This window comes from Pangasianodon hypophthalmus, chromosome 8 (assembly GCF_027358585.1).
Source record: "Pangasianodon hypophthalmus isolate fPanHyp1 chromosome 8, fPanHyp1.pri, whole genome shotgun sequence".
NCBI classification, from domain to species: domain Eukaryota; kingdom Metazoa; phylum Chordata; class Actinopteri; order Siluriformes; family Pangasiidae; genus Pangasianodon; species Pangasianodon hypophthalmus.
Window position 1 is genome coordinate 21,281,420 of NC_069717.1, and position 25,581 is coordinate 21,307,000.

General features: G+C 37.7%; 1 protein-coding gene across 3 annotated transcripts; it reads left to right on the forward strand.

Moving 5' to 3' along the window:
• Positions 1–24,277, forward strand: nadka (NAD kinase a). Of its 3 annotated transcripts, XM_026925485.3 has the most exons (12): positions 1–256; positions 6,102–6,259; positions 9,542–9,625; positions 15,735–15,864; positions 16,116–16,224; positions 16,330–16,415; positions 18,258–18,360; positions 19,996–20,135; positions 20,744–20,843; positions 20,965–21,122; positions 22,285–22,367; positions 23,922–24,277. In XM_026925485.3, exons 2-12 carry the CDS (start codon positions 6,102–6,104, stop codon positions 24,067–24,069), a joined length of 1,299 nt encoding a protein of 432 aa, XP_026781286.1. In that variant the 5' UTR covers positions 1–256; the 3' UTR covers positions 24,070–24,277. The 3 variants fall into 3 exon arrangements, with proteins under 3 accessions (XP_026781286.1, XP_034162607.1, XP_034162608.1); XM_034306716.2 differs by lacking the exon at positions 6,102–6,259; XM_034306717.2 differs by lacking the exons at positions 1–256; positions 6,102–6,259; positions 9,542–9,625 and adding an exon at positions 14,441–14,781.
• Positions 24,278–25,581: the final 1,304 nt, after the last annotated feature.

Consider the following 25,581-nt stretch of genomic DNA (forward strand, 5'->3'; position numbering starts at 1 on the left):
ACTGGCTAGTCGAGTAGGTTTCTTGAGCAGCAGATGACAGCTCGGAAGCTGCCGCTACACCGGCCCGCGTGCTATTGGGATAGCAACAGAAACAGGCGGAATGTCATCGTGAGAGAATAGCACCGCGTATGGAGAAAGACAGCTAATCACTTATTCATGGCGGTGCTGTGAGCCGTACAGCGCAGCGGCCAGCGAGTTCCTTGAATTCCCGCTTCCCTGCAGGTAGCTGCGTGTAACCGCGCAGGATCAGGCCAATGTAAGTAGCCTGTTAGCTAATACTTCACCCACTTGGCCCGGGAAAGCTAGTTAGCCAACTAATGCTAACTGTCTTGCTCACGTGCAGTTCCTACATGCAAAAAATGGTCTTGTTATATCTGGTTATTGGGTTTTATTTGTATAAAAAGTTGTTTATGTCACTAATTGAACTAGCTGTTTGTGCGCACTGTGTTGTCAGGCAGATAGCCGGTGTTAGCCAGAGCTGTACCTGTGATATTAACTCTCTTCTGATGTTTGATGTGAACATTAACTGAAGCTTTACTTTTAACGGATATTATGACTTTCTTGTGTACCACCCCAGAAAGAAACGTTTTAAAGAATGAAAGGAATAAAATTCCCCAGAATACTGAGATTCTAAACTGTATAATAGACCTGGTCCATCACTGTAATATACAGTTTAAAAGTACTCATTTCCAAGACCTGGGAAAGTCCTGTTGATTCTTTCCCTCATCTTCAATGGCTAGACAGAAGCCCTTTCTCATGGAGAAAAAAAAAACAAATCCAAGGCCACATAAATTACTTCAAACCAAAAAGTGTGGCAAAAAGTGTTATGGTCTGATGAGACCAAGGTAGAACTTTTGGCATAATTCTAAAAGAAGAATTATTTAAAAAAAAAAAAAAAAAAAAAAAAAAAACAGACAGCTCAGCTTATCACTCAGAGAACATCATACCCATGGTGAAGCATGGTGGTGGCAGCATGATGCTATGGGGCTGCTTCTCATCAGCTGGAACTGGGGTTCTAGTCAAGACAGAGGAAATCATGTATAGCTCCAAATACCAATTTATTTTGGCACAGATCCTGCAGGGCTCTGTTAAAGCAGCTGAAGTAGTACTATGACAAAAATCCAAAAAGCAAAAAAAAAAAAAATCAAAGCAGAAATCAACATATTGGAATGGCCCAATCAAAAAACCTGTGGAATGATTTAAAGAGGGCTGTGCACAGGAGATCCCCAAGCCTGGAAAATTCTGGAATTTCAGAAAATGTTTTGGATATGATGTTGAATATTATGTAATTTAAAGACTCCTAGGGTCAATTTAGTGTAGCCAGGACACCTACCACTTTTGGGAGATGGGAGGAAACTCACGTGGACATGTCGTGAACGTGCACAGAAACTCCACACAGACAGTAAGCCGAGGTCAGGATTGAACTTTGGACCCTGGAGCTGACCTAGAAAAGTATGGGCGCTGCTCTAGAAATGTTTGTTTGCTTGTCACATTTACAGTGGATATACAAAGTGTGCACACCCCTGTTAAAATAACAGGTTATGTTTTTAGGATGTTTTTTTCCACTTTTAATGTGATTATAGCAACCAAAAAAATTCAAGTGAAAAATAAATAGAAACTTTTCAGGGGGGGGGGGGGTTGCACCACATTCATAAATGTAAATTCATAAGCTTGTGTCCGAAAGTAATTAACAGACACCTGTCATCAATGAAGTGATTCTGATTAACTGCAAATAAAGATCAGCTGCTTCTGTAGGATTTTCTTGACATCTGCTTGGTTTAATCTGACTGCTGAAGCCACGGTCCGCAAAGAGCTTACAAAGCATGGAAGGGATCTCATTGTCAGAAAGATATCAATCAGGAGAGAGGTACAAAAGGATTTCCAAAACATTAGATGTACCATGGGACACCGTGAAGACCATTATCAACAGGTGGAGAAAATGAGGCACCAGAATGACCAAGAACAGGACGTCCCTCCGAAATTGACGAAAGGACAAGAAGTCTTCATTATCAGGGAGGCTGCTAAGAGACCTACTGCAACATTAAAGGAGCAGCAGGAATATCTGGCAAGTACTGGTCATTGCCTGTATGTGACAGTTCTTCATATGTTCTGGGTTATGGGGTAGGGTAGCTAGACAGTAGCCCTTTCTCACAGGGGAAAACAAAAAACATCCAAGCCCACCTAAATTATCCCAAACCATGTGGCAATATGTGTTATGGTCTGATGAGACCAAGGTAGAACCTTTTAGGCATAATTCTAAAAAGATATGTTTGGTGAAAAAAAAACACAGCTTATCACTCAACGAACATCATACCCCTGGTGAAGCATGGTGGTGGTGGCAGCATGAAGCTATGGGGCTGCTTCTCATCAGCTGGAACTGGAGTTCTAGTCAAGATCAAGGAAATCATGGATAGCTCCAAATACCAATTTATTTTGGCAAAAAACCTGCAGGGCTCTGTTAAAGCAGCTGAAGTAGTAGTATGACAAAAAACCCAAAGCACAAATCCAAGTTAACATATCGGAATGGCCCAATAAAAACAACCTGTGGAATGACTTGAAGAGGGCTGTGCACAGGAAAGCCCCTCGCTGTTTGATAGATCTGGAGCAATTTTGCAAGGAAGAGTGGAATAAAATTGCCAAATCAAGATGTGTTAAGTTGGTAGACTCTTACCCAAAAAAGCCTGAGTGCTATATTACAAGTAAAAGATGCTTTAACAAAGTATTAGTTAAGGGGTATGTGAACTTATTTAACCAGGGTTTTGTATTTTTTTTTCCTTTTCCCCTAAATGTTTCTGTTTGTTTTGTTGGTTGCAGTATCATGTTAAAGGTGGAAAAAGATCTATTACATCGCAAAACTCTGCAGCTCTTTATGTCCACAGTATGCAAAGTTAGGCTCAGGACAAAAAGTCCATTGTGCTGAATTTAGATATTCCCTTATTTCCTGGTCTGGAATGATAAGAATCCTGGACTTGGGACACTATCCACCTGTACATCTGCTCCTTCATGCAGTCATCTAATCTAATCTAATGAGACAATCATGTGGCAGCAGAGCAATGCAGATACAGATCATGCAATCATGTATCAGGTCAAGAGGTTTACGTCAAACATCTGAATGGGGAAAAATGCAACATCATGGTTGTTGGCGTCAGAAAGGCCAGTTTGAGTATTTCAAAAGCTACTGATCTTCATGTGCAAGTCTCTAGAGTTTACACAGAATGGTGTGAAAAACACAGTGAGTGGCAGCTCTGCGGATGGAAACACACTGTTGATGAGAGGTCAGAGGAGAATAGCTAGATTAGTTTGGCTAGTTTAATGTCATAAGTCATGTCACACTTTCAGAAAAATGTGTTTAAAAAAAATATTTTAGCTCACACAGAGTAAAGACCCATGGTTGTGTCTTAATAAGCCATACCACAACGACAGCAACCTCTCAGAAAACAGGAACGAGAAGTTAACATGTATAACCTGTGCAGCTTTGCTATGTAACTCAGTTCAAAGTGCTTTACTGGCATAAAAAAATAAGGGAACATTTGTATTGCCATCCGATGGCTTACCTCTTCTGTTCTGATAACAGAAGTAAGATTGTGCAGTAAAACTTCTGTTTCTCTACTGAGAGGAGAACTTTCCCCTCAAATGCTAAGTTGTGTTTTACTGTGTTACATGAAGTTAACTCTGCATCATTGGACGTCGAGCATTTTTCTATCCGCCAACATCCTTCGTCTGTCCCCAAGTACTTCAGCCAGTTTGGCCTCATTTGAATTCATCATCCATCACAGCTGCCCCGGTTTCAGGCCGTACCAGGTCCGAGCCATTCTGTGAACCTTCTCTGGCCTCCCCAGCCTCATATCCTCAACTCAGCTTCCACAGATGTCACCTTGGTTCTGTGTTTACTGGGCTCAGCTGACTATCTGTCTATAGTTCTGGACTCTGATAGTACTGTTGAATTAAACGGCTTTTAAGAATTACCATCAGGCTCTCAAGTGATGGGACTTTATCATGTTCAACCCAACCTCAGTGTCCACTTATCCTCCTGAACCCTGCTGCAATCAATCACATCTATCACGCGATGGCCACAGACAGCCTCGATTGCCAAGTGTTTTCTTTGTAATCTGCAGAGCTGCCACTCCAGCAGCAGCAGAAGAGGAACGGACAGTAAATTCCTCGAATAAGTAATTTGTACCCTGCTTTGTACTGATGTTGTCTCCCCAACAACCCACCTGCCAATTCTCAGCTTTTAACTTTAAGTTTTTAACTGGGGTTAGTTCTGATTCTACAGTGCTTGGTGCGCAAAAATGGAATGAAACTTATAACCATGCTTTCCTTATTTTATTATATAATATTTCAAAAATGTCCACAAAAGTAACATGATGATAAATTAATAACTCAGTGATAAATGTATAAGTTACACAAAAAGGTTGTATACAATTTATCTTCTACAATTTCTTGTCATAACCTATATGCCCCCAAGTTGGCGACTTGTCACTCAGTAGTCTGAACATGGGTTTATTCAATTCAAACCCTCCCCTTCCAGTCCCACCCTCTTCCTTAATTCTAAGAAAAGGGCTTCTCCACCTTTCTGCAATTTATTAGTATCTGTCTGTTTTAGGAACTTGCCTTTTGCCTAACCTAACGTTGAAGTAAGATCTGTAGAATTAATGAATATATCTTTGGTTAAGTGCTAGAACAGGAAAAATGCATCTTTTTTCTTATGGTGTTAATGTATTAATCTAATGGTCAGTACAGGTATGTGCAGGTTATACTTCTTAATCCACTGAACAGAGCCCAGTGTAAAATGAAAAGTGTAGCACCTGTGATGCTTTTGGACCTTTCTCCAAACCCAAGGTACCTGAATTGTGCCTGTTAAAGGAGTTTTATTGAAGATTACTGGATATGATTTGTCATTTGTCCTGCAGGCTTCAAATCTGCCTGCCCCACGTCTGCATGAGAATAAAAATCGCCCACTCCCGAGACTTATTCAGTCCCAATCTAACTTGCTTTCGGCATGAAAATATTGCCAGGCATTCATTTTTGTTTCTCACCAACAAATACCCAAAAGTGATTTCAGTGTTCGAGTACTGGCGCTTCATCCTAGGACTTCTAGGACCACAGTGTCCACCCTTTTATCTAATTTTACCGACTGCTCCCAAATGTTGACTCCAGTTTTTTTCCCAGTTCTGCTTAGGTTCAGTTCATTCCCGTTTCTGGAAAGAAACAGTATCTCCTTCTTCTACCGTGCTCTGTATCTACATGTAACCATTTGTATCATCTATAACGCACACACCATCTCCAGTTGTGCTATACTATTTCACCTGGCAGTCAAAATTCAGAGCCTTTCCTTTCCTTTCTTGAAGCAAATCCATTCTCTACACCAATTCCTCTTTATTTGGACATAATTTTACCCCATAACTTTAAAAAAAAAAAAAAAAAAACAGAATGAAGATAGGTTCAAGGTTCTTTATTTCTCACATACATTACATACATGTGATATATTAATGTGAAAAGTGAAATGTTTTTCCTTAGTGCCTCGTCCCACAGTGCGACAGTGACACATAATAAAACAGAATATAATAAAAACCGAATATAATAAAAGCAGAATATAATGAATAAAATAGAAAAATAGAGTAGAATAGGATCTATTATATGTAAAATATGTTTAGCAGCTTGGAGGAATCGTATCAGCTTTTAGAGGAGAAGAGGAGGCAATAGTGAGAGGAGGAGATAGTGAAGGGAGGGTGTGAGATCGTCTGGCTACAATGTTGTCTAAAGTTTGAAAACTACAGTCGTGCAGTTGATTTAATTAACTGTAACACAGTTGTGTATAATGCACAGTTAATGTGTTTTGTGGTTGCCTCATCTTTTTAATGTTTTACATAGCTTTCCTAGGTACCGGTTGGCTCATTAAAGGGTGTTGTTTGGGTAACAGAGAATGAGATGCCCTTCCTTTTCAGTTGCATCAGTCGTCATATCTTCCTGAACTAGTTCGCAAAGACATGTGTCCTCATGACACAAGCCAATCAAGAAGAAGCTAAGCCTCCATTCGCGTTAGAGTTTGACGCAGCTTTCTCGCTCTGTTCTGTCGTTCTTCCATGTCGTCGTCTCAGATGGAGAATTCTGGGGAGGCGAGCAGGATGCTGAAGCCGGAGACAGCCTGCTCGTCCTGTGGCGGAAAGGAGCCACATATTTCTGGAAAAGCTTTCCGTAGTAAACCAAAATCCAGGAGCATGTCCACCTCAGCTGTGCCCAGCTGTGCGGAGTTCAGGTAAGAGCAGACCCACATGGACAAATTTTAACTAAAGTCAAACGAACAGCCAGATCCTGATGATGAAACTTAGTGTAATATTTGAACCTTTTACTGTATGTAGGGTTTAAAAAAAAAAAAGGCAAAAAACAGAATAAAAAAAGAACATTTTAATAGTTGATTATTCATGGATTGTAAATGAGAATGGGTCTACCAAATATAATTTGTTTGTTTGTTTGTTTGTTTTTTTCAATAATATAATGTAAAACAAAACTGTGCAGAACAACTTAACATTTAACATCTTGTTATTGCACTGACTTTCTCCTCTAGGGCTAATCGAATGATAAATCTCTGTTTAAACCTGTTTAAATAGCAAACAATGAATTTGATAAGGCATTTGTTTTAAATAAAAAACACAAGATACTTGGAATTTGTAGATTTAAATTAATCTTTTCTCTATATCTCTATATGACAAAGATGTAATTGGATTAGATGTATTTATTAGATATTGCAAAGAGAAAAGGAATAAATATAATAATATAAATGAATATAATAAAAATATAAATAAATATCACTGTTCTTTGTGTTGCCTGATTTAAAACTTCTCTAAGCTACTGAAACCACTTCTGATATTTTCTTGTTGCAGCACCTTGTGGGTTTTGTCTTTCCTAACACGTTTTGCAACATGGTTAACACAGTCTCTTTTGCTGTGTTTCATCCCATAAAAATGTGAACAATGCAGTCTGAGTGTGCATCGTGTTACAGGTACACTGTAGTTCTCAAGTAACGTTAAATCGATTTTTATTTCATGCACTACTACTGACATAGATGACGTTAAGTCGTCAAGCAAACACCACACAAGCTGAACTACTTGCCATCCCAAAAAAATAAATAATTAAATGTATCTTTAAACATTTGTTTTCCTTTAAACTTTAATGCTTTCGTTTCTAAATCACGGATCTCATGATCTTGGGGTAAAACGTGCTTGCAGGAAATAAAGAATACAGGGTAAGTGTTTTTAGATGGGTTAAAGAAATTTTCATATACAAATACAAGTCCAATTTAAAGTACTTTGGTCGAAAGCCTTGCAAATTAACCCTGTCTGAAGCACTGGTCTTAGTTCTAGTTGTATTCTACCAACACCTCAGAGAGCATTCAGTTCCTTTATTCTTCAAGTTCTTCTTTCAGCATAGATAAGTGCTCTCCTTACGGGTACGGGTATGTGCAAGTGATAAAGCAATTCACTAGTTTGCTAGAAATGTTTGCTTAAGTAATTTCTGCACTATGAGTTGAGTCGCGACACCAGTTCTGTTGTCAGATGCACAGAAAATGCCTTCAGTGTACTGGCATCATTTTTGTGACCCAGTTAGCCACTGTTCCATTTTTTTTTTTTTTTTAATCAAACGGCATATTTTTAGAACTAAAGAGAGATAAGGAAACTAAATGTTGTTTTAGTCTCGTCTGGCGTTGTGTAGGCAATAAGGCAGTCTTTTTTAAATACAGTCACCGACCGCTTTATTAAGAACACCTGTATATCCAACCGATCATGTGGCATCAATGTAGCATAAATTCATGCAGATACAGATCAAGCGCTTCAGTTAACCTTCATATCAACTAGCAGAACTGAGACTGAGATTTTCAAGCTCAGCAGTCTCTAGAGTTTACACAGAATGGTGTGCAAACTAAAGAAAAAAAATCCAGTGAGCGGCAACCAGAGGAAGCACAGGGGAAGCACCTTGCTGATGAGAAAGATCAGAAAAGATTGGCCAGACTGGTTTACAGGAAGTCTACAGTAGATAATCTAAATAGTCACTCTTTACCACTGTGTTGAGCAGAAAAGCATCTCAGAATGCACAGTAGTCATGCAGACGAGTTATGAGTAAATCTGCTGTGTGAAGAATGATCCTGCTTTCTTTCAGAACAACTTAATTCAGCAGGTTTAATTTTACTAATATGTTGTGCAAGTAATTGTAAGTGTGTGTGTGTGTGTGAGAGAGAGAGAGAATGCAGCTTCTCCAAAAGTGTAACGTTTACTTTGTGCCAGCAGGGGGCATCACAAAACCTCTGTCTGAGTACGACCAAACATCTGCAGGATTTGCTCTGTTCGAAATATGACATGGTTCCCACATGACTAGAAGCTGTACATAAAGCAGTGCTTGCTCCATGGAGCTATCAAATGTCCATAATTAATTCTGTTTAATTCTGAATTCCTTCTATCCAGTCGTCTCTAATTCTTCATTTGCAATTCACCATCTTTGATGCTGCTTGTGTTTGAATGGAGGCTTTTCATGTGTCACAGGTGTCCTATTGTTCTGCTGAATTTCAGCCACAAGCATGAAACATCGTCCTTGTGCTATAACGGGAAAAAAGGACCTTTTTATAAGACCAAAAACTGACACAAATTGGCATGCATTCATTTCCGCTTATATTGAACTCTCTTTTATTAGATGCCGTTTGTAATAATGCTTCCTAATCAATTATTTCTTCTTTCTGTTCCAGAGCGAAAGCATATTTTGTAATGTTTTGTCACTGTAAATCTGAAATATTTAAATAGTTTGGTACCATATTATTTTTAAACATTGTGCAAATTTCAGTGTAGAAAAGGGACTTGTTGAGTTTAGCATCTGATATTTTACACAACTTTTGGAATTCAAGAGACTGTGCATGTTTAATACTCTTTTTATTAGAGTACTCTCTTTCTACTATTTTCTCTTCATGCTTAAATGCAGTATATTTGCCATTATATTTAAAATAAGCTGAATTTTTTTATATATTGAAATGCATTTTGTGTGTTCGATTAGTATTTTGCTATTATGCTATGAATGTAGTAGCTCTACTACATTTAGCTCTATGACCTAAACTCTATGACAGAGGAAGCTGAAGGCATATGACCTTTTCTGTTGCAATCATATATTAAAAAAAAAATGAGTGGGCCCAATGGGATATGACTTGTCTTGACATGATCTTTAGATGTCATCTGACCTTTGTGTCTATAAACAGGCTTTATGTAATTGCATAGTGATCTTCCAGACATTGTGCATAAAGGAGAAATGTGTATTATGCTAAAAGTTCCCACTGAACTGTTTTAGCCTTTGACAAAATTATATGGGGTATTATATGTTATGTTTGTCCTTAAGGGCAGTCCATGATCTGAGGAAATGCTCATTTCTGTTTCTGTAATATGGAGCAACAGAATGACTGAAAGTGAAATTTCATATATTTCTTCTTTAAAATTTCACAGCTAGGGTGTTTTGCAGGTTTGTAGTTAACCTTTTTTCCTGCTTTCTTTTTCTCTTTGTTTAGGCGGACCCAGTCACTGCATGGACCAAGTCCAGTGACCACATTTGGGCCCAAAGCTTGTATGATGAAGAACCCAAAAGCAGTGATGTAAGTCAAAATAAGTAGTTTGGACTCCTTCAGTATGAGCTCGTTCAAGATGAACGTGCAGCTCACTCTGAGTCTTTGGTTTGCTGGTGGAAAGAGTACGAAACGCACTGACTCAAGTAAAACTTACTGCTACTGTAGTAAAAATTCACTTGCGCAGCCCTTGAGTAGCACTTGTGCAAGAGTAAATAAGTTATCTAGTAAAAAACTACTTGAGTAATTAATTTACAAATTACTTTTTCATATGTCTACAATCCACACAACTAATCTGAAATTGATTTACTTTCTTCTTTTGTTCTTACATTAACTATGTTGACATTGAGCTATGTTGACATGAACGCCACCTCAGCTATCAACAGTATAAAAAGAAAGATATCGTTAACTTACTATCTAAATGCTGTCAGGGTTTCAGTAGCTCACTAGGGTTGTTATCTATCTAGCCGGCTCATTCATACATGTTTTTAGTTACACAGTTAGCTGTCTAGCAAATATGCCCCTTACACATGATCCTGGGAATATCTCCACAGGTTTTGTCTGAAGATACCTCATCAATTGGGCCAGTCTGTCAGGAATATATGCATTATGCATTATGTTTTACTCTGACAATAATCAAAAATGAACATAGCGAAGTTGAACATTTTATTTTTTAAAAACTCTAGTAAAAGTACTATGATATACTCAAAAAAAAAATATATATATATATATACTGTCGCGGTGATCTATGTATTCAAGTACTGTGAAAACAAAGCCATGGCAGGCCTGAGTAATGCTTTCTCCTTTCTATACAATGCATCTGATATGGTGATCAGAGAAATCTTTTAAAATTCTACCAGTTTTTTTATTTTTTTTTTTAAATGAACATCCATGGATACATTGCAGTTCAGGACTGAAGTACCATAATGCAATGCTTGTCAAATCTTTATGCACTAATAGCATAAATGCTCATGAATGTATCTAGGCCCATTTGCAAATAAACGTGATTAAACAAGAGAGGGAAAGTGTGTGTATACATATATATATATATATATATGTACCAGAAGGTGTAAGGTTGTGAGATAATGTGTACAGAGTTCAGTGTAAACTTTGATAGATTTTGCAATGTGTTTAATACAGTGTGCTTTGTTGGAGATGGTTTAGATTCCTTGTATGAAAAGTAAATATCCTCTTTGACTTGTGGGTGGACAAATCTGGAGAGAAACCGAATCTGTACAAGGAAGAAAAGGAAGAGGAAGCTGAATACAAATGATTTTTTTTTTTTTCCATAATTGGGGAAACCCTAATTACTCAACAACAAAAACTACCTCAGTCATTTTTTCCTGAATTTATGTGTTTTACATGTTGTAATGGCAGGACAGTGCAATAATGAGGCACAGAAGAAGAATTACCAATAGAAAGTTTAACAAATAATAAGAAAACGACAAAATAAGTGTTGTAAGCATTGCATTTACTATTAGAGAAAATGAGTAATACATAAAAGTTAACATTAAATAAAATAGATCACACAGGGAAGACAAAGGTCAGTAGTTTTTGCAATAACACACTTACTGTAACATAATGATGATAATGCATAATCAATAATAATAATAATATTGATAATAATGTTGACACTAGTGTACCACTCCTTGAAATCTAAGGTGTATTATGTGTGTCCAAGAGATTGCAAATTCCAAGATGTATTGCAAACTAAACACCAATCTATTACTCATTAGTCAAATGATACACTGATGGTGTCCAAGATTCGCGGTAGAGGAGTAAAACCTAACACCAAGCAACACTACCACAGGATCAACAGGAGGCTCTCAATTTCATGAAAATGAGTTAGGTCATGGCAAAACGAGACAGCGAGTGGTTTTCTGATGGCAACGTGTGTGTGGGTTTTTTTTTTGTTGTTGTTGTTTTTTTTTAACACAGCCTGGATCTTATTAAAAGGATACCTCTGCAATAGCAAAACTGGCAGGAAAAATGTTATTTGGTGTAAAAGGACAGTCAATATTAATAATTAAACAAACAAAGATGAAACTGATTATGAAATGAATTTTAAACCACAGAAACGTGGTAATATTTATATATTATTAAACGTTAACATTTTGTCCACTGCCATTTCTTTATTGGAATTTCAAAAAGCCAGACACACAAGTGATAAGTTCAACTTGTACAATTTGTGTGTGTCTTGTCACTTTTTCAAGTAAACACAGGATAATATGTCAGTAGGACTGACTATCTCTAACCTGAAAAGTGAGAACAGCCTTCATAATGGTCAAGTCAAGTGGCTTTATTGTCATTTTAACCATACACAGCTAACTGAAACAACGTTCCTCTAGGACCATGGTGCTACATACAACAACACTGAACTACGTCAGACTACGCATTTCTACATAAAGTGCAAACCGCACAAGACAGTACAATAACTATTAAAACAGGACAATAGGCACAGTAAGACACAGTGCCGACCAGAACTCAGTTCCAGTGTGGAAGTGTCCGATATAACAGGTAGTGCAAAAGAATAACAATATAATAAAATGCTGTGAATGTAAACATAACATACTAAGACACAGTATTCAGCAGATAAGCTTATACCATATATGGACATAGCAGTTATTGGGGTATGAGCCAGGTACAGTGTATAGTAGTGACAAGAAATAATATACAATATTATAAATATAGTAGTAGCAAAAAAATCCATGTAGTAAATACAGAAATGTGCAAAAATTGCAAAGGGAGTGGGATGGTGTTCAGTTGGGTGTGTTTGTCTGTGTTTGTGTTTGTGTGTGGTCAGTCCAGTCTCTGAGTATTGAGGAGTCTGATGGCTTGGGGGAAGAGAACTCTTACACAGTCTGGCCATGAAGGCCTGAATGCTTTGGTACCTTTTGCCAGACAGCAGGAGGGTGAAGAGTTTGCGTGGTGGTGGTCATGAGTTCAAACACTGCTGTCCTCTCCATCCCTACTTCCAGGGCTCAAAATTCATTCTGATGATGACTCGAGGACAGGATGGACGTATTTAATCATGTTCAAGGGCAGCTTCTAACAAGACCTTGCTCTGCTTTGTTGCTAAAAGGGAAAACACGTGGCTAAGTAATGAATAAACCAGGGTGTGCTTTTATAGAAAAGTAATTAACATTGCTGTGATGTGATGTGGAGTTACTGTTACCATTCTGAAGTTTATTATTTTTCCTATAACAACACACCCCAAAGTGTTCTATTCCTTTTATACTACAACAAATTGACAACAATTACAAGTTTATATTCAAAGAACGACAAATAGTACTTTTTTCCATTTACAGTTACGTTTAACGTGAATTAAGTTAGTTTGTGTTAAAACTTGCATTATGACAGCAATAAACAGTCGTTTCCTCACCAGCTTCTCTTTTTTTCCTCTCTATTTTTAATCTGTTTATGTGCAGCATCTTCCATACCTGTGACATTGTACCTGTGAAAGCTGTTACTATAGAAATAATAATGTATTAGAACGAGCATATTAATTTGTAGCCCACACTATTGTCAGGGCTGCTGTTACAGAAAATAAATCAATACCTTCTGACCAATCAGAATAGTGATCTCAACAGCACTGTGGTATAAATGTCTGTAATGGATAAATGGTATAATGTGGTTCTGCATTAATAGATTAGCATTTAGTGGTATTTGCTGAGAGTGTATTGTCTTATAAAGTGATAGTCTTTGTAATGTAATACTGATCTATTGATTTTCATCACCGTAGCTTGCATTGTGTTTAACAATAGTTGCGTCACTGAAACTCTGCATGACTCTGCAGTACAGAATCATGCCAAGCACTTGGTCAACAGGTTGATTCATTTCGACATTTATAAATGAATGATTAGATTTTGTGATTTGATCTGACAGCTTAGCCTCTGATCATTCATTTTCAAGTAACAATTGCGTTTATAATCTAGTCGGTGTTGAAAGATTATTAAAAATGATCTTGCGTGAATTCTGAGCTGCGTTTGTGTTTACTTTTGGCTGAAGGTAAATTTAGTCCCAGTTTTTCGTCCCAAATTTAGTTCGCTGTTGGCCGAGAGGTGCCGGAATTTCTTTCTTTGGGCTCATTGCTGATGAACGCTGAGTAGGCATTGTAGAGGCTTAAGGTGAATCATCCTGGGCTTTGTAAATGGCTTTTTGACACCTGTGATTTAGGTCACGGTGCAGGGTGATGGAACATGCCCTTAACACACACTTTTTTATAAAAGGGTAATATGAGCTGACGTCAGCATGGTGTAGTGAAGGTTAACTAGTTTAATACTGTTTAGAAATTTTGTGTTCATTTAATTCAGTCAGGTTCATACGTGAAACTCAGTGAGATACTTGCTGACCATTTCTTTGGGAAAGTTGTCGTCTGTTGATGAAACTGCTTGCCCCCCTCCCTTTACTATGCTAATTAACAGAAATGGGGGTTTAGCATTCATGTGGGTTGTTTTTTTGGTGAAAGTGGTTACTCCCAGTTTCACACCCAAAACAATACATAGAGGTACAAAAAGAGAACTTATTATTGTTATGCTTTCACTGTCTTTTTTTTTTTTTTTTTTTTTTCTTAAATAGCCTTATTTATACGGCTTAGGGCCAAGGTCAGCTTCCAATTTAAAATAGACACTCATGTTTATAGATAGTTTATCTCCTGGACTCTGAACTGTCTATCACCTCTTTCAGTGTTTAAGTTCATAGAATTTAGGAGTATTTTAAATTTCTTTTATTTACCTTAAATTTAAAAAATCTTCAGTAATTTTTTTTTTAATTAAACGTTTCAGTTACAGATTCATTATGTAAAAACAGGGAGATTAAATTATGCAATTTTGGGAGGAACTCCTTGTAGGGAAAATCCTGTGTAATCTAGCCAATCACAGAGAGGCTGGCTGTGTGTGAGGTTAGACCACATGTCATGTGGGCGGAGCTTGAGTGGCGTGGTCAGGAGAGAGGTTTGTTTTTAAAGTCAGAGGCTTCCTCTAATCACTCTAGATAGCAATCAGGGATGAGGACTGAGACGTTCTACCTGCTTTTGTGGAATTCTAAATGGAGGAGATGGTGAACACACCCAAATAATGAGAAGTGCAGGTGCTTATTAGAAAACTCTGAACAAATTACTTTTCCTGCAACTGAGCGCTACATCACATGCTGGAAACCATGAAGTTCAACACGTGCATGTGGAATTGGTAAGATATCTGCTAAACTACGTATATGAGGAAGTTAGCGGTAGATCTGGATGTATTTTATTCAGGGCTTCCTGTTCTAGACTGCTTTTTATCACATGTCCTGACATAATCTGGTTGAGAGATTCTCTACTAAAGAATGCAACAGTTGTGACTTTAGTGTTATGGTTTTTAACAAACTGTCAAAAACACAGCAAGGTAGAATTCCCATGGTATGGAAAAATATTGTTCAGGATTTTGGTGGTAATGAAATTACAGTGAAAGTCCAGACTCGCTGATGTTAGGGTCCTCTGTGATACTGTGTGTTTGGATACACGTGTGTCTCTGTGCGACACAGTATAAGAGAACCAGAAGCCGGGGAAGTGTGTGTGTGTGTGTATGTATGTATGTATGTGTATATATATATGTATATATAATATTAATATACACACACACACACAGTGTTCACAGGTGCAGTGCTTGTGCATGTGTGAGAGAGGTTAATACTGATTAGGGTTATGTAATGGTCAAGTCTGCCTCTTTGCTGAGCTGCTTGTGTGCTAAGCCACAGTATCTACTATGATGTGTGTTTAGCAGCTCTGTGATAACAGGCATTTATGAAAATGATTCATGTTAACAAAAAACACGTTCATTTTTTTAAAACTGTTAACTTTGCAGATCATATGCAAGGCTCTCTTCACAAAACTGTGTAAATTTGCATTAATTTAGTCTATTCAATGTTATTGCTAAAATCAAGTACTAAACGTTCACTCAGTCTGAGCTATTGGCTTCAGCAAAGTTAATCATTTTCTCTATCGGTCTATAGAAATTAAGGTTGGACAAAATAGGAGATTCAGGGTTCCTTTTTCTTCTAAATCTAATTTGTGTGGCAATGTTTGTGTGTGTGTGTGTGTGTGTGTGTGTGTGTGTGTGTGTGTGTGTGTGTGTGTGTGTGTGTGTGTGTGTGTTTTTCACAGGCATATTCAGGACCCAGCAAGTCAGAGGTTGACCTGGAACAAGCCACCCAAAAGTGTCCTTGTAATTAAAAAGATTCAGGATGTCAGTCTTCTGCAGCCTTTTAAAGAGCTTTGCATCTTCCTCACAGAGGTCTGAATACTTACTCGCACTCTGTAGATGTGCAAAGCCGTATGTGATGCTGAAAATGCAGTGTGTGAAGTCCTCTAATATGTTGAATTACTTTAAGTAATTTCTTATAGCTGTAGAGCAGTTTAAACTGTATGCCGGTCAAAATATTAATGACATCATCAGCCACTGGAACTGGCTTGCATTGTTTCTTCATGCCTTTATATGCAACACAAACTCATTTGTCGTTCCTGTCATGTATTGATGCACCACAGCAGAAAAAAATGATCGTTTACGTGGAGAGGAAAGTCCTGGAGGACCCCGCCATTGCTAACGACGAGAGCTTTCTGGCTGTAAAAAAGAGTTTTTGCACTTTTAGAGAAGGTATACCATAATTTTTCCTAAATCACTATCCACACATACATGTTACAAGAGCATCAGTGTTTATGTAATGCCTGACCTATACTTCTGCTACTGTACTTCTCACAGATTATGATGACATCTCCAATCGGGTAGACTTCATCATTTGTTTGGGAGGAGATGGAACTTTGCTGTACGCTTCCTCCCTCTTCCAGGTACAGATGTAGGACTTGATTATAAAGCCACAGGAAACAAGCTCATGTTCATATGTTATGACAGACAGATTGCTTAGTTAAACATTAGTACTCTACAGGAACTTCGTAGATTCAGATTTTGCATGTAAAGGATGTGTGTACAGGGCTGGATAAAATTACGACACAGCAAAAAAAAAAAAAAATGATAGCAAGTGAAAATGTGCAAATTTATCTAATATTCCTTTTGAGGTAATTTTAAAGCCAATATAATATTATTCAGCTTGTTTTTAGATGCTTTAAGGACATTTGTAAGAACTATTTTTTATAAATAAGTTATATTCACTCCCCATTAGCTAGATAGATGCTGTAACATTAACATATTTTTATAAGTAAACCTATTACATTTTGACCATATTAGCACAAATAGGTTTACAGTTAGTGTCTGATTTACAATGGATATAAAAAGTTTACACACCCCTGTTAAAATGGCAGGTTTTTGTGATGAAAAAAAAATTAAACCAAGATAAATCATGTCTGAACTTTTTCCACCCTCACTGTGAAATTACAAATTATAAAAATTAACTGAAAAACAATCAGAAACATTTTAGGGAAAAATAGGAAAAATAAAGTTGCAATAACCAGGTTGCGTAAGTATGCACACCCTTCTATAATTGATCAATAATAAGATCAATGTTTTTGAATGATCTAGTCAGAGCACAGACCTGAATCTAACTAAAACTCTGAGGTGACCTGAAGTGGGCTGTACACAGGAGATGCCTTTGGAATTTGTCTGATCTAGAATATTTTTGCAAGAAAGAATGAGAAAATATTGCCAAGTCAAGATGTGCTAAGCTGATAGACTCTTATCCAAAAAGACTGAATGGTGTAATAAAATCAAAAGGTGCTTCAACAAAGTATTAGTTTAGGGTTTGCACACTTACGCAACCAGGTTATTGTATTATTAGTAGTATATTTTTCCTTTTTTCCCCTATACCATGACACCATGGATCTGAGGGAAACGAAATTTCAGTCCTCTGTGTGTCCTGTACATATAGCAGAATTGACAATAAAGTTGACTTTGACTTTGATGATAGTTTCTGATTGTTTTTAAACTTTATTTGTGTACTTTACAATTGCAAAAGCTGGGACAAGGTCTGACATGATTTATCTTAGTGTCATTCTTTTTCCTTCACAAAAAACTGCCATTTTAACAGGGGTGTGTCGAGTTTTTACATCCACTGTATATCAATATACAGTCCACAAACAAAGGTTCCACAGTCATGCTGTAAAGTAGTTTATGATCTGTTTCTACTTAGGGTTTACAAAATCAGGCATATTTAATGCAAACTGGGACTGGGCGATATGGCAAAAATATCATATCATAATAATTGAAAGCATTTGAATGATGCACGGTATGTATGACGATGTATAATTTATAACAAAACTGAACAACTCAACAGAAAAAAGGGTCCTTGCAGCTTTCGCTCCGTCAAGTTCACGCTTCTAGGCGTCTGTATGGGTGCGTGTCTTGCAAGCGCCATCAGCTCCCTCTCTCCCTCTCTTTCTCTCTCTCTCCCTCCCCCTCCCTCTCTCTCGCACTAGTTACAGGTTATAGACGTCACTGAAAGCACAAAGAGACAAATAAGTAGACTGGTTGTAATAAAACAGAGGTGAAAATCATCACGTGTTAACTGAATGAAGGTGGCCATATTATGGTTTGGTGCCTTGGATATCTCTCAAAACAGATTTGCTGCTGAATTTACTGTACCTCCATCAATGTAAAGAAATATTACAGGGAAAAATCTGAACACTGTATAGCTTCACCAACATTTGCATTGCTGTGTGTTTTTGTGTTTGTTCTAGGAGAGCGTTCCTCCAGTTATGCCCTTCCATTTGGGCTCTCTGGGCTTTCTGACACCTTTTAACTTCGACACCTACCAATCTCAGGTTACACAGGTTATTGAAGGTGAGTGTATAGGGCTTTCTACTGACTGTATATGGAATTTTGCTGCTTTGTTTAATATTACCAGGAATTTACTTTATCTTTTCCCCATTTTACTCACTTGTCTTCCCTGTTTGTTTTCAGTCCAGGAAGTTTTTTTTTTTCCCCTATTACAGCTCCTTTCCCATCAGCTAAACCCTGGTGTGTAGACTTGTTTATACAGTGCCCTTTTACAGTGTACACTCATTTATATTACAGGGCCTTTATAGAGAAGTATTACTCATTACTGCATTAGGTTTACGAAAGTGTTATAGTCAAACCCATCATGACATTATCTGTTATTCGGAAACAGTGGATTGGGTTACGTGTAGTCCTGAAGAGACTTCAGCAGGGGAGGTTTCCCACTTGACAGTGTGTCATAGTTTTAAAGTCCTTGTGAAGTGCCTTGAAACACGCAGCGTTATTCTATGTGTTGACATAATTTCCACTGAAACTGGAAGTCTGGGCGGGACAAATTGCGTGGCTCCTCCCCCTTTTAAATAGCCTATAGCCTTTAGCTTACCTCTCAGCCCGCAGCAAACGTCCCAAAATTGGTGAAGGAATCATCTGAAAAATGCCAGTCACAAAGCCATGAGCTGGCACAAATACCTCCTTCTTCAAAGTGAATGAATTCAAGCCATTTCCTTCTTAACCAACTTACAGTTGGGAAACTGAATAAAACGCATGTGTTCGAACAGCCAAGGACACATTTACAACCCATGCTTACTGATATGATTTCTCTCGCTCAACAGCAGCAACCTGAGCAAGGTGATTTTTATAATGTTGGGGGCGGGACACTTCAGATTCTAGAGAGCATTTGATTGGACAGAAAATCTGACGAGAAATTTGCGAAATTAAGTATCTTCTAAACGCGAAGTTTGTCATTGTTATGGAGCACACTAGCTTATAGATAACCTTAAGGCTAACATATACATAATAAAATCCACAAAATGAAAATCCCCAAACAAGACCAGGCTTTTTTTTATATATATATATATATATAATCCATGTAATTTGAACAGAGCATCCATCAAATATTCTGAAAATGAGAGAAAGTCATGTAGAGTCTAAAACCTTATTTGGATTATATTTGTTTTTCTTTTATTCTGTATTGTACTGTTTTTGTCCACCCTCCTGTCCAATTTTTCCTCACAATGTTCTATTTTTTTTTTCTCCCCTCAAAACATTTTTTACCTTTGCAGTATGAAGGGCAGGTGTTCACAGTTGCAGTTTTTTTTTTTTTTTTTTTTTTTTTTTTGCATCTGTGATAGTGTAATTTTCTTTCTAATTATGACACATGAAATGGCATAACACCATACTCCTGTTTTTGGTATGGTCATAGTATGCAAACACAGTTTCTGTGACTGGTTTCAGTATATTGTGCCGTAAGTATGTTTTCCCATGAGGTCCAGTAGCTGTTTTAAAAAAGTCCTGTTTTTTTTTATTATTCAGTAATAGAATATTACAGCATGCAAGCAGCCAGAAAGAATTATGGGTACCATATTCATAATGTGTTAACTTTAACAGTCCTCCTTTTTTTATTATTGTTTACTAGTGATTTTAGTCATTTGTTTGGAATCCAATTTTTAAGGTCGCACTGGTCTGTGAATGTTTCCGCAGGCAACGCGGCCATAATCCTGCGGAGCCGGCTGAAGGTAAAGGTGCTGAAAGAAAACTGGGAGAAAACCAGATCAAAGGAGAAAAATGCGATCATCGCAAATGGGGAAGCTGAGTCTAGCCGCAAAACTATGCAATATCAAGTGAGTGACGGAGCATTGAAAGTCTCAGGATACAGAGGTGTCTGTGTCTGTGTTTGTATGAAAGAGGATACTTGGGTTAAATTTCCTGTTGGTTGGATTTCTGAGAATGAATGTCGCAGTGCCTATTACACTTTGTGACAGCTTTGAGGTGTGTGTGTGTGTAGAGAAACTTACACTCAAAAACGTGCATGTCTCTCTGTGTGTGTCTCTCTGTGTGTGTGTGTGTGTGTGTGTGTGTGTGTGTGTGTGTGTGTGTTTCTCTCTCTCTCTCTCTCTCTCTCTCTCTCTCTCTCTCTGTGTGTGTACGGTTGTCCCTAGCCACCATTGTGCTTTTGTGGTTAGTTAATGTGTACGTGCATTATTGAAAGCAGTGTGTGGAGGCCAGTGTTTTCCCCACATAGGTGATCTGTTCATCTGGTTTGTTAGCATTAGCCACAAATTGTTGTGTGTGTGTGTGTGTGTGTAGCACTAGCCACAGATTCCCTGTGGGCACGTCACTGGTTTTGTTATTGTGTGCAGTCATTCAGCGAAGTCTTGTATTTAGTAAAGCCTTGTAAGATGACTTGAAAAGAATCAATTGCCATATAATTATGCCTAACCTCTCTCAGGTGCTGAATGAGGTCGTTGTGGACCGAGGTCCCTCCTCCTACCTCTCTAACGTTGATCTTTTCCTGGACGGTCACCTGATCACCACCGTACAAGGCGATGGTCAGTCCTCATATTAATAACTTAGTCCTGTTATTAAATTATTTCTGCTACAACACCTGAATCTACCACTGTTTCGAAGCACAGCAACAATTTCCATACTCCTCTTCCTCTACCTTTTCAGGAGTGATCGTGTCAACTCCGACAGGCAGTACTGCGTACGCCGTGGCAGCAGGAGCCTCCATGATCCACCCCAACGTCCCAGCCATCATGATCACCCCCATCTGTCCTCACTCGCTCTCTTTCAGACCCATAGTTGTCCCTGCTGGCGTCGAGCTCAAGGTAACACAAGACACCTGAGGCAAATTTAAAGCACTGAGCCATTGTTTCTTTACCAGAGTTTCACTAATAATGCATGAGTAATGATCTACCAGTATGCAAAGGGCACCGTAATATAAACAACTCTACACAGCAGGGATTGACTAATGGGAAAGCAGTGACAAAATGAAAGAAACTTCCTGGAAAGAAAAGGAGCAGGAAAGAATAGTGTATAAAAGAACAAACATACCCTACATGTGATTAGATTAATGCATGTGGCTGGAGAACAGAGTGAGAACTAAACTCCCTGTTTTTTTGTGTTATATAGTAACATCCTTGCTATTGCTCCATACAGTCTGGTTATAATTACATTTAGGACTTTATTCATGTAGTATTTACTCTAAAACACTTGTCCTTTACTTGTTATAACTTCACTATTTTGCATATTTAATACTGTATAATATTATATCTCATACACGTAATACAATATTATAATATTACGTGTTTATCCCAGAGCACTGCTGGATTCTCGATTCTGATTAGTCAGAAGGTGTTGATTAATTTTCTCTAACAGCAGCTCTGACAATAGTTCTGGCTGTAATTCACATAAACATCCTCATTCTAATATGTTATCATTTCCATAGTAACAGCTCATTCACAGAGACTTGTATTGCAGTCACTCCACATAATTGGATTTAAAAATACGAGTTATTATTTTACAAAGAAGAACGTCTAATTGTATATATGGTGACATTTTCTGTGAGGAGAAAATTTATTTAACATTTATGGAAGGAGTCTCTGGTGTCAGTCCCTTGTAACCATCAGTATTAAGTTTTCTGGCACAGGAGAGGATTTTGCATTTTCTGGTTTCTCGGTAACATGGGACTGATGAGGGCGTAAGTCAGAACAGGAACTAACTTGTTTCACGGATGTTCAACAACATTAAATGTAAATATAAATGTGGAAAAAATGTATGACATTGTTCTTTAATAAATAAAAATGGTAATCCTGGGCTAAGTGCTGTGGCATAAGAGGAATCTCTGAACATAACTCACACCACCCCATCGTTGATTCATTTCTTATAACCGGACACCTTGTTGTGTTTTATTCCTTACATAATTTACCTTTTACCTGACATATTTACCTGAAATATGACTGACATTGCCCCATGATATCCTGCCTTTAGATTATGCTATCACGTGAGGCCAGAAACAATGCATGGGTTTCCTTTGATGGGAGGAAACGGCAGGAGATTGGACATGGAGACAGGTGAGTGTTTATAAAATCCTTGCAGTTACTGACTAAACCCCACTGATAAAATGAACAACAGAAGTCCATATGAAAATCTCCATATGTATATGTAGATATCTGTGTCTCATAAAAGACACACAACAACTGAAAATTTTACCAGTGTGTAACTGTAAGACAAGTATTTCCAATCACATTCTGTCTGGTATCCAAAACAACATATTCTGCATACATCCCTACCCTTTGTGGCCACCAGGATTATTATCACTGTCATATTAGGGATACAATGAAGCGAGAACATTTATGTTGCCAAAAAAGGTCAGAGTAAAGAACAACTACTGAGGTGCTCCACTAGATCCTAGAACGTTAGCATTTAAGAGGTGAAACTGATCCTGTAGTCAGAAAGGATGTGAATAATTCAGGCATGCAGCTAGCACATCGAATGCACATGCCTTACTTATTATCACTAGCCTTGTAGCTCCCATGCCAATCTAAAGAAGCAAAGCTCACAATGGGCACGTGTTGGCAAATTGAATACATTTGGACTAAGAAGAAAATAATTCATTTTTTTCACTGAACTATTTCTTTAATAAGATTGCTCCTAGATTTCAGTAGTTTAGCAAAACATTGTAGACGTTTTCACTGCTATCTAGCTGTTCTAGGAAAAGTACAATACCCCCATAGTAGTATTTAGTAGTTTTTTTTATCTTGCAGCAAATCTTGAGACATGTTTCCCCTGAAATACTGGTTTTAGGAGTTTGTTTGTTTTTCTTCACTCATACAGATCGAGTACATTTCTGTATAGTAACTTCAGCTTTCCTAATCTGTGTACTGTTCCACCCTGAGTGATGAAAGAATACATTGTGAACAGGGGTGGACAAATGATAAACTCGTTAGGTAGCCCACTGGGCAAATAAAAGCTCCAGTGTGCTGGCTAGTCTCAAGTTTTATTGCCTGGACACCTGATTAACTAGGTGAAAAAATTGGAACTAAAGGAAACTAGCAAGAATATGATCGTATTTTCACATCGTATTTGCACCCTCGACAAAGCAAGTCGTTGCCCAGTGTTTCAGCTTATGACTTTTGGTGCTCATATGTTTTAACCGCTAAGGGATTGCGTGTTGTGCTAGCAAGAGATTTATATGCCAGCTTTGTGCTGCTTGGTTTTGACAGTCTTTGTCTTGTGTTCCTGATTCTGAAAAGATTGTCTACTGTCAGATTTTTGCTTTGGCTGATATTTGTATTGTAGCATGTCTAGGGATTCATAACAGCGTAGTTCAGAGGTTCCCAAAAGTTTTGGGCAAATGACCCCAAATTATGAATTTTCTGTGACCCCAAGTCTTGACATTTCTAGCTTCCCCTTTTTTGGCATATTTTCCTGTTTGTTTTCTTGATTTCTGTTGTTCCACCCAGTCAGAGTCACCTGATGTTTTCAAGGAACCAGCAGTAGATGGATGGAGAAATCGGTCTATTTTCATTGTAGAACTCCTACACTACCGTAGGAGTTCAGCAATAAAATTTCAAAATAGTTGCATGTTATAGAATTAGTGACTTACAGTTCTCTTCTTTCTCCAGCATCACCATCACCACTTCGTGCTTCCCTGTCCCATCCATCTGTTTCCGGGACCCAGTGAACGACTGGTTTGAAAGTCTGGCTCAGTGCTTGCACTGGAACGTGCGCAAGAAGCAGAGCCACCTGAGCTCAGAGGAAGAGGAGTTTTGAGTATTTGCTCGGAAGCACTTTGTTTCATTGTTCTTGTTCTTCTTTTTATGCCTCTCTGGGACACGCCGTCCCACTTTTGACCACAGACTTTTGTGAAGCCGTTGCTTCTTGGTCAATTTTGTGTGTTAGTAACAATTTTTAAAAAGAAAAAAAAAAGGAAGAAGAATAATTCCAATTTGTAGATAGTGTATGACAACTGTCATAAGCTGCCAGGAATATTACAAAGTAGTTTCATGACAACACAGTATGAGGAGTTTGAATGAAACATCAGGTATTGTTAGCTCGTGCATGAGGAGCATTTAAGCATCACAGCAATAACTGGATATCAATCAAATCGTGCCTTAAATTACATAGAATGTTAGAAATCCTTAATGGGGCGTGTAACGACGTCTTATATTTGTGTATCATAGTTATAGATATTCTATAAATAAATGTCAGGCCAGAGGGACTCATTTGTGCAGGGCACTGCGCAAAAAAGCTAGTACATACATATTTTTTTTTGTCTAGGAAACTACTGTTTAATTTTAAGAGTCTTACAGGCAAACAACCACCATAAAGTATTTAATTCCTGAGATCACATAGTTCATTCCAGGTCTGTTGGGACCACTGATTTTTTTTTCCCCCCTATATTTAAGGTTTTGAGCAATATTTTATTAAGGAATTACGATTATTGGTTATTGTTTCCCCATTCCATCACCTTTCGGAGTTTATAATTATGTATATTGAGTGTTGAAGTAAGTATATGGAGGCCGTGTGCAGTTTCAAGTGTCCTTCTCACTGAACTTTAGCTTTACGTCTCAAAATGTTTAACAGGCTTCTCTACCACATGAAGACTTATCAAAAGGACCTATTTTGTGTTACTACATTGTGCTTGGTCTAGTTTACTACTATATTATGGCTATCAAAGGTCAATTCAGCCACCTGTGCCCTGTTCTAGAAAAAGGAAACGAGGAAAAATCTGTTTACATTCATTCTCCCTCTCAGACATGACTGATGTTTTTATTTAATCTTTGTTCAGGTAATGTACGAAAAAAATTGCATTGTCATTAATAATGTCATTTATGTACTCTACCTGTTAACTAGCTTAGGTAAGTAATGCTGTTGTCCTGGCTTATGTTACTTACGAGGCACCCTCTTTTTTTTTTTTTTTTTTTTTTTTAAGCTTATTATATTTAATGAATCCTTGTTCTCAGACGTTTTTGATTTAATGTACATCCATGTGAAGTAGCTACTATTTTATGAAACCAAAATAACCAGTCTTAATTATTCTCACTGACATAATTAGATAGTCATTTGTGAGTGACAAGATAAGATGCTCAGGAGAGAATGAATTTGCGTGCAGGAATTTCTTGGGGCAGAGCCGAGCTTGCGTTGTAATGAGGTGTCTCATTCTTTCAAATCTGCTTCAGACATAACTAATTAAAAATTTTCATGTGTTTTTGTTGGAATTGTCCGATCTTTTCACACAAAACTTTTCATCATGTTTCTTTGGGGTTTTTTTTTGTTTGTTTG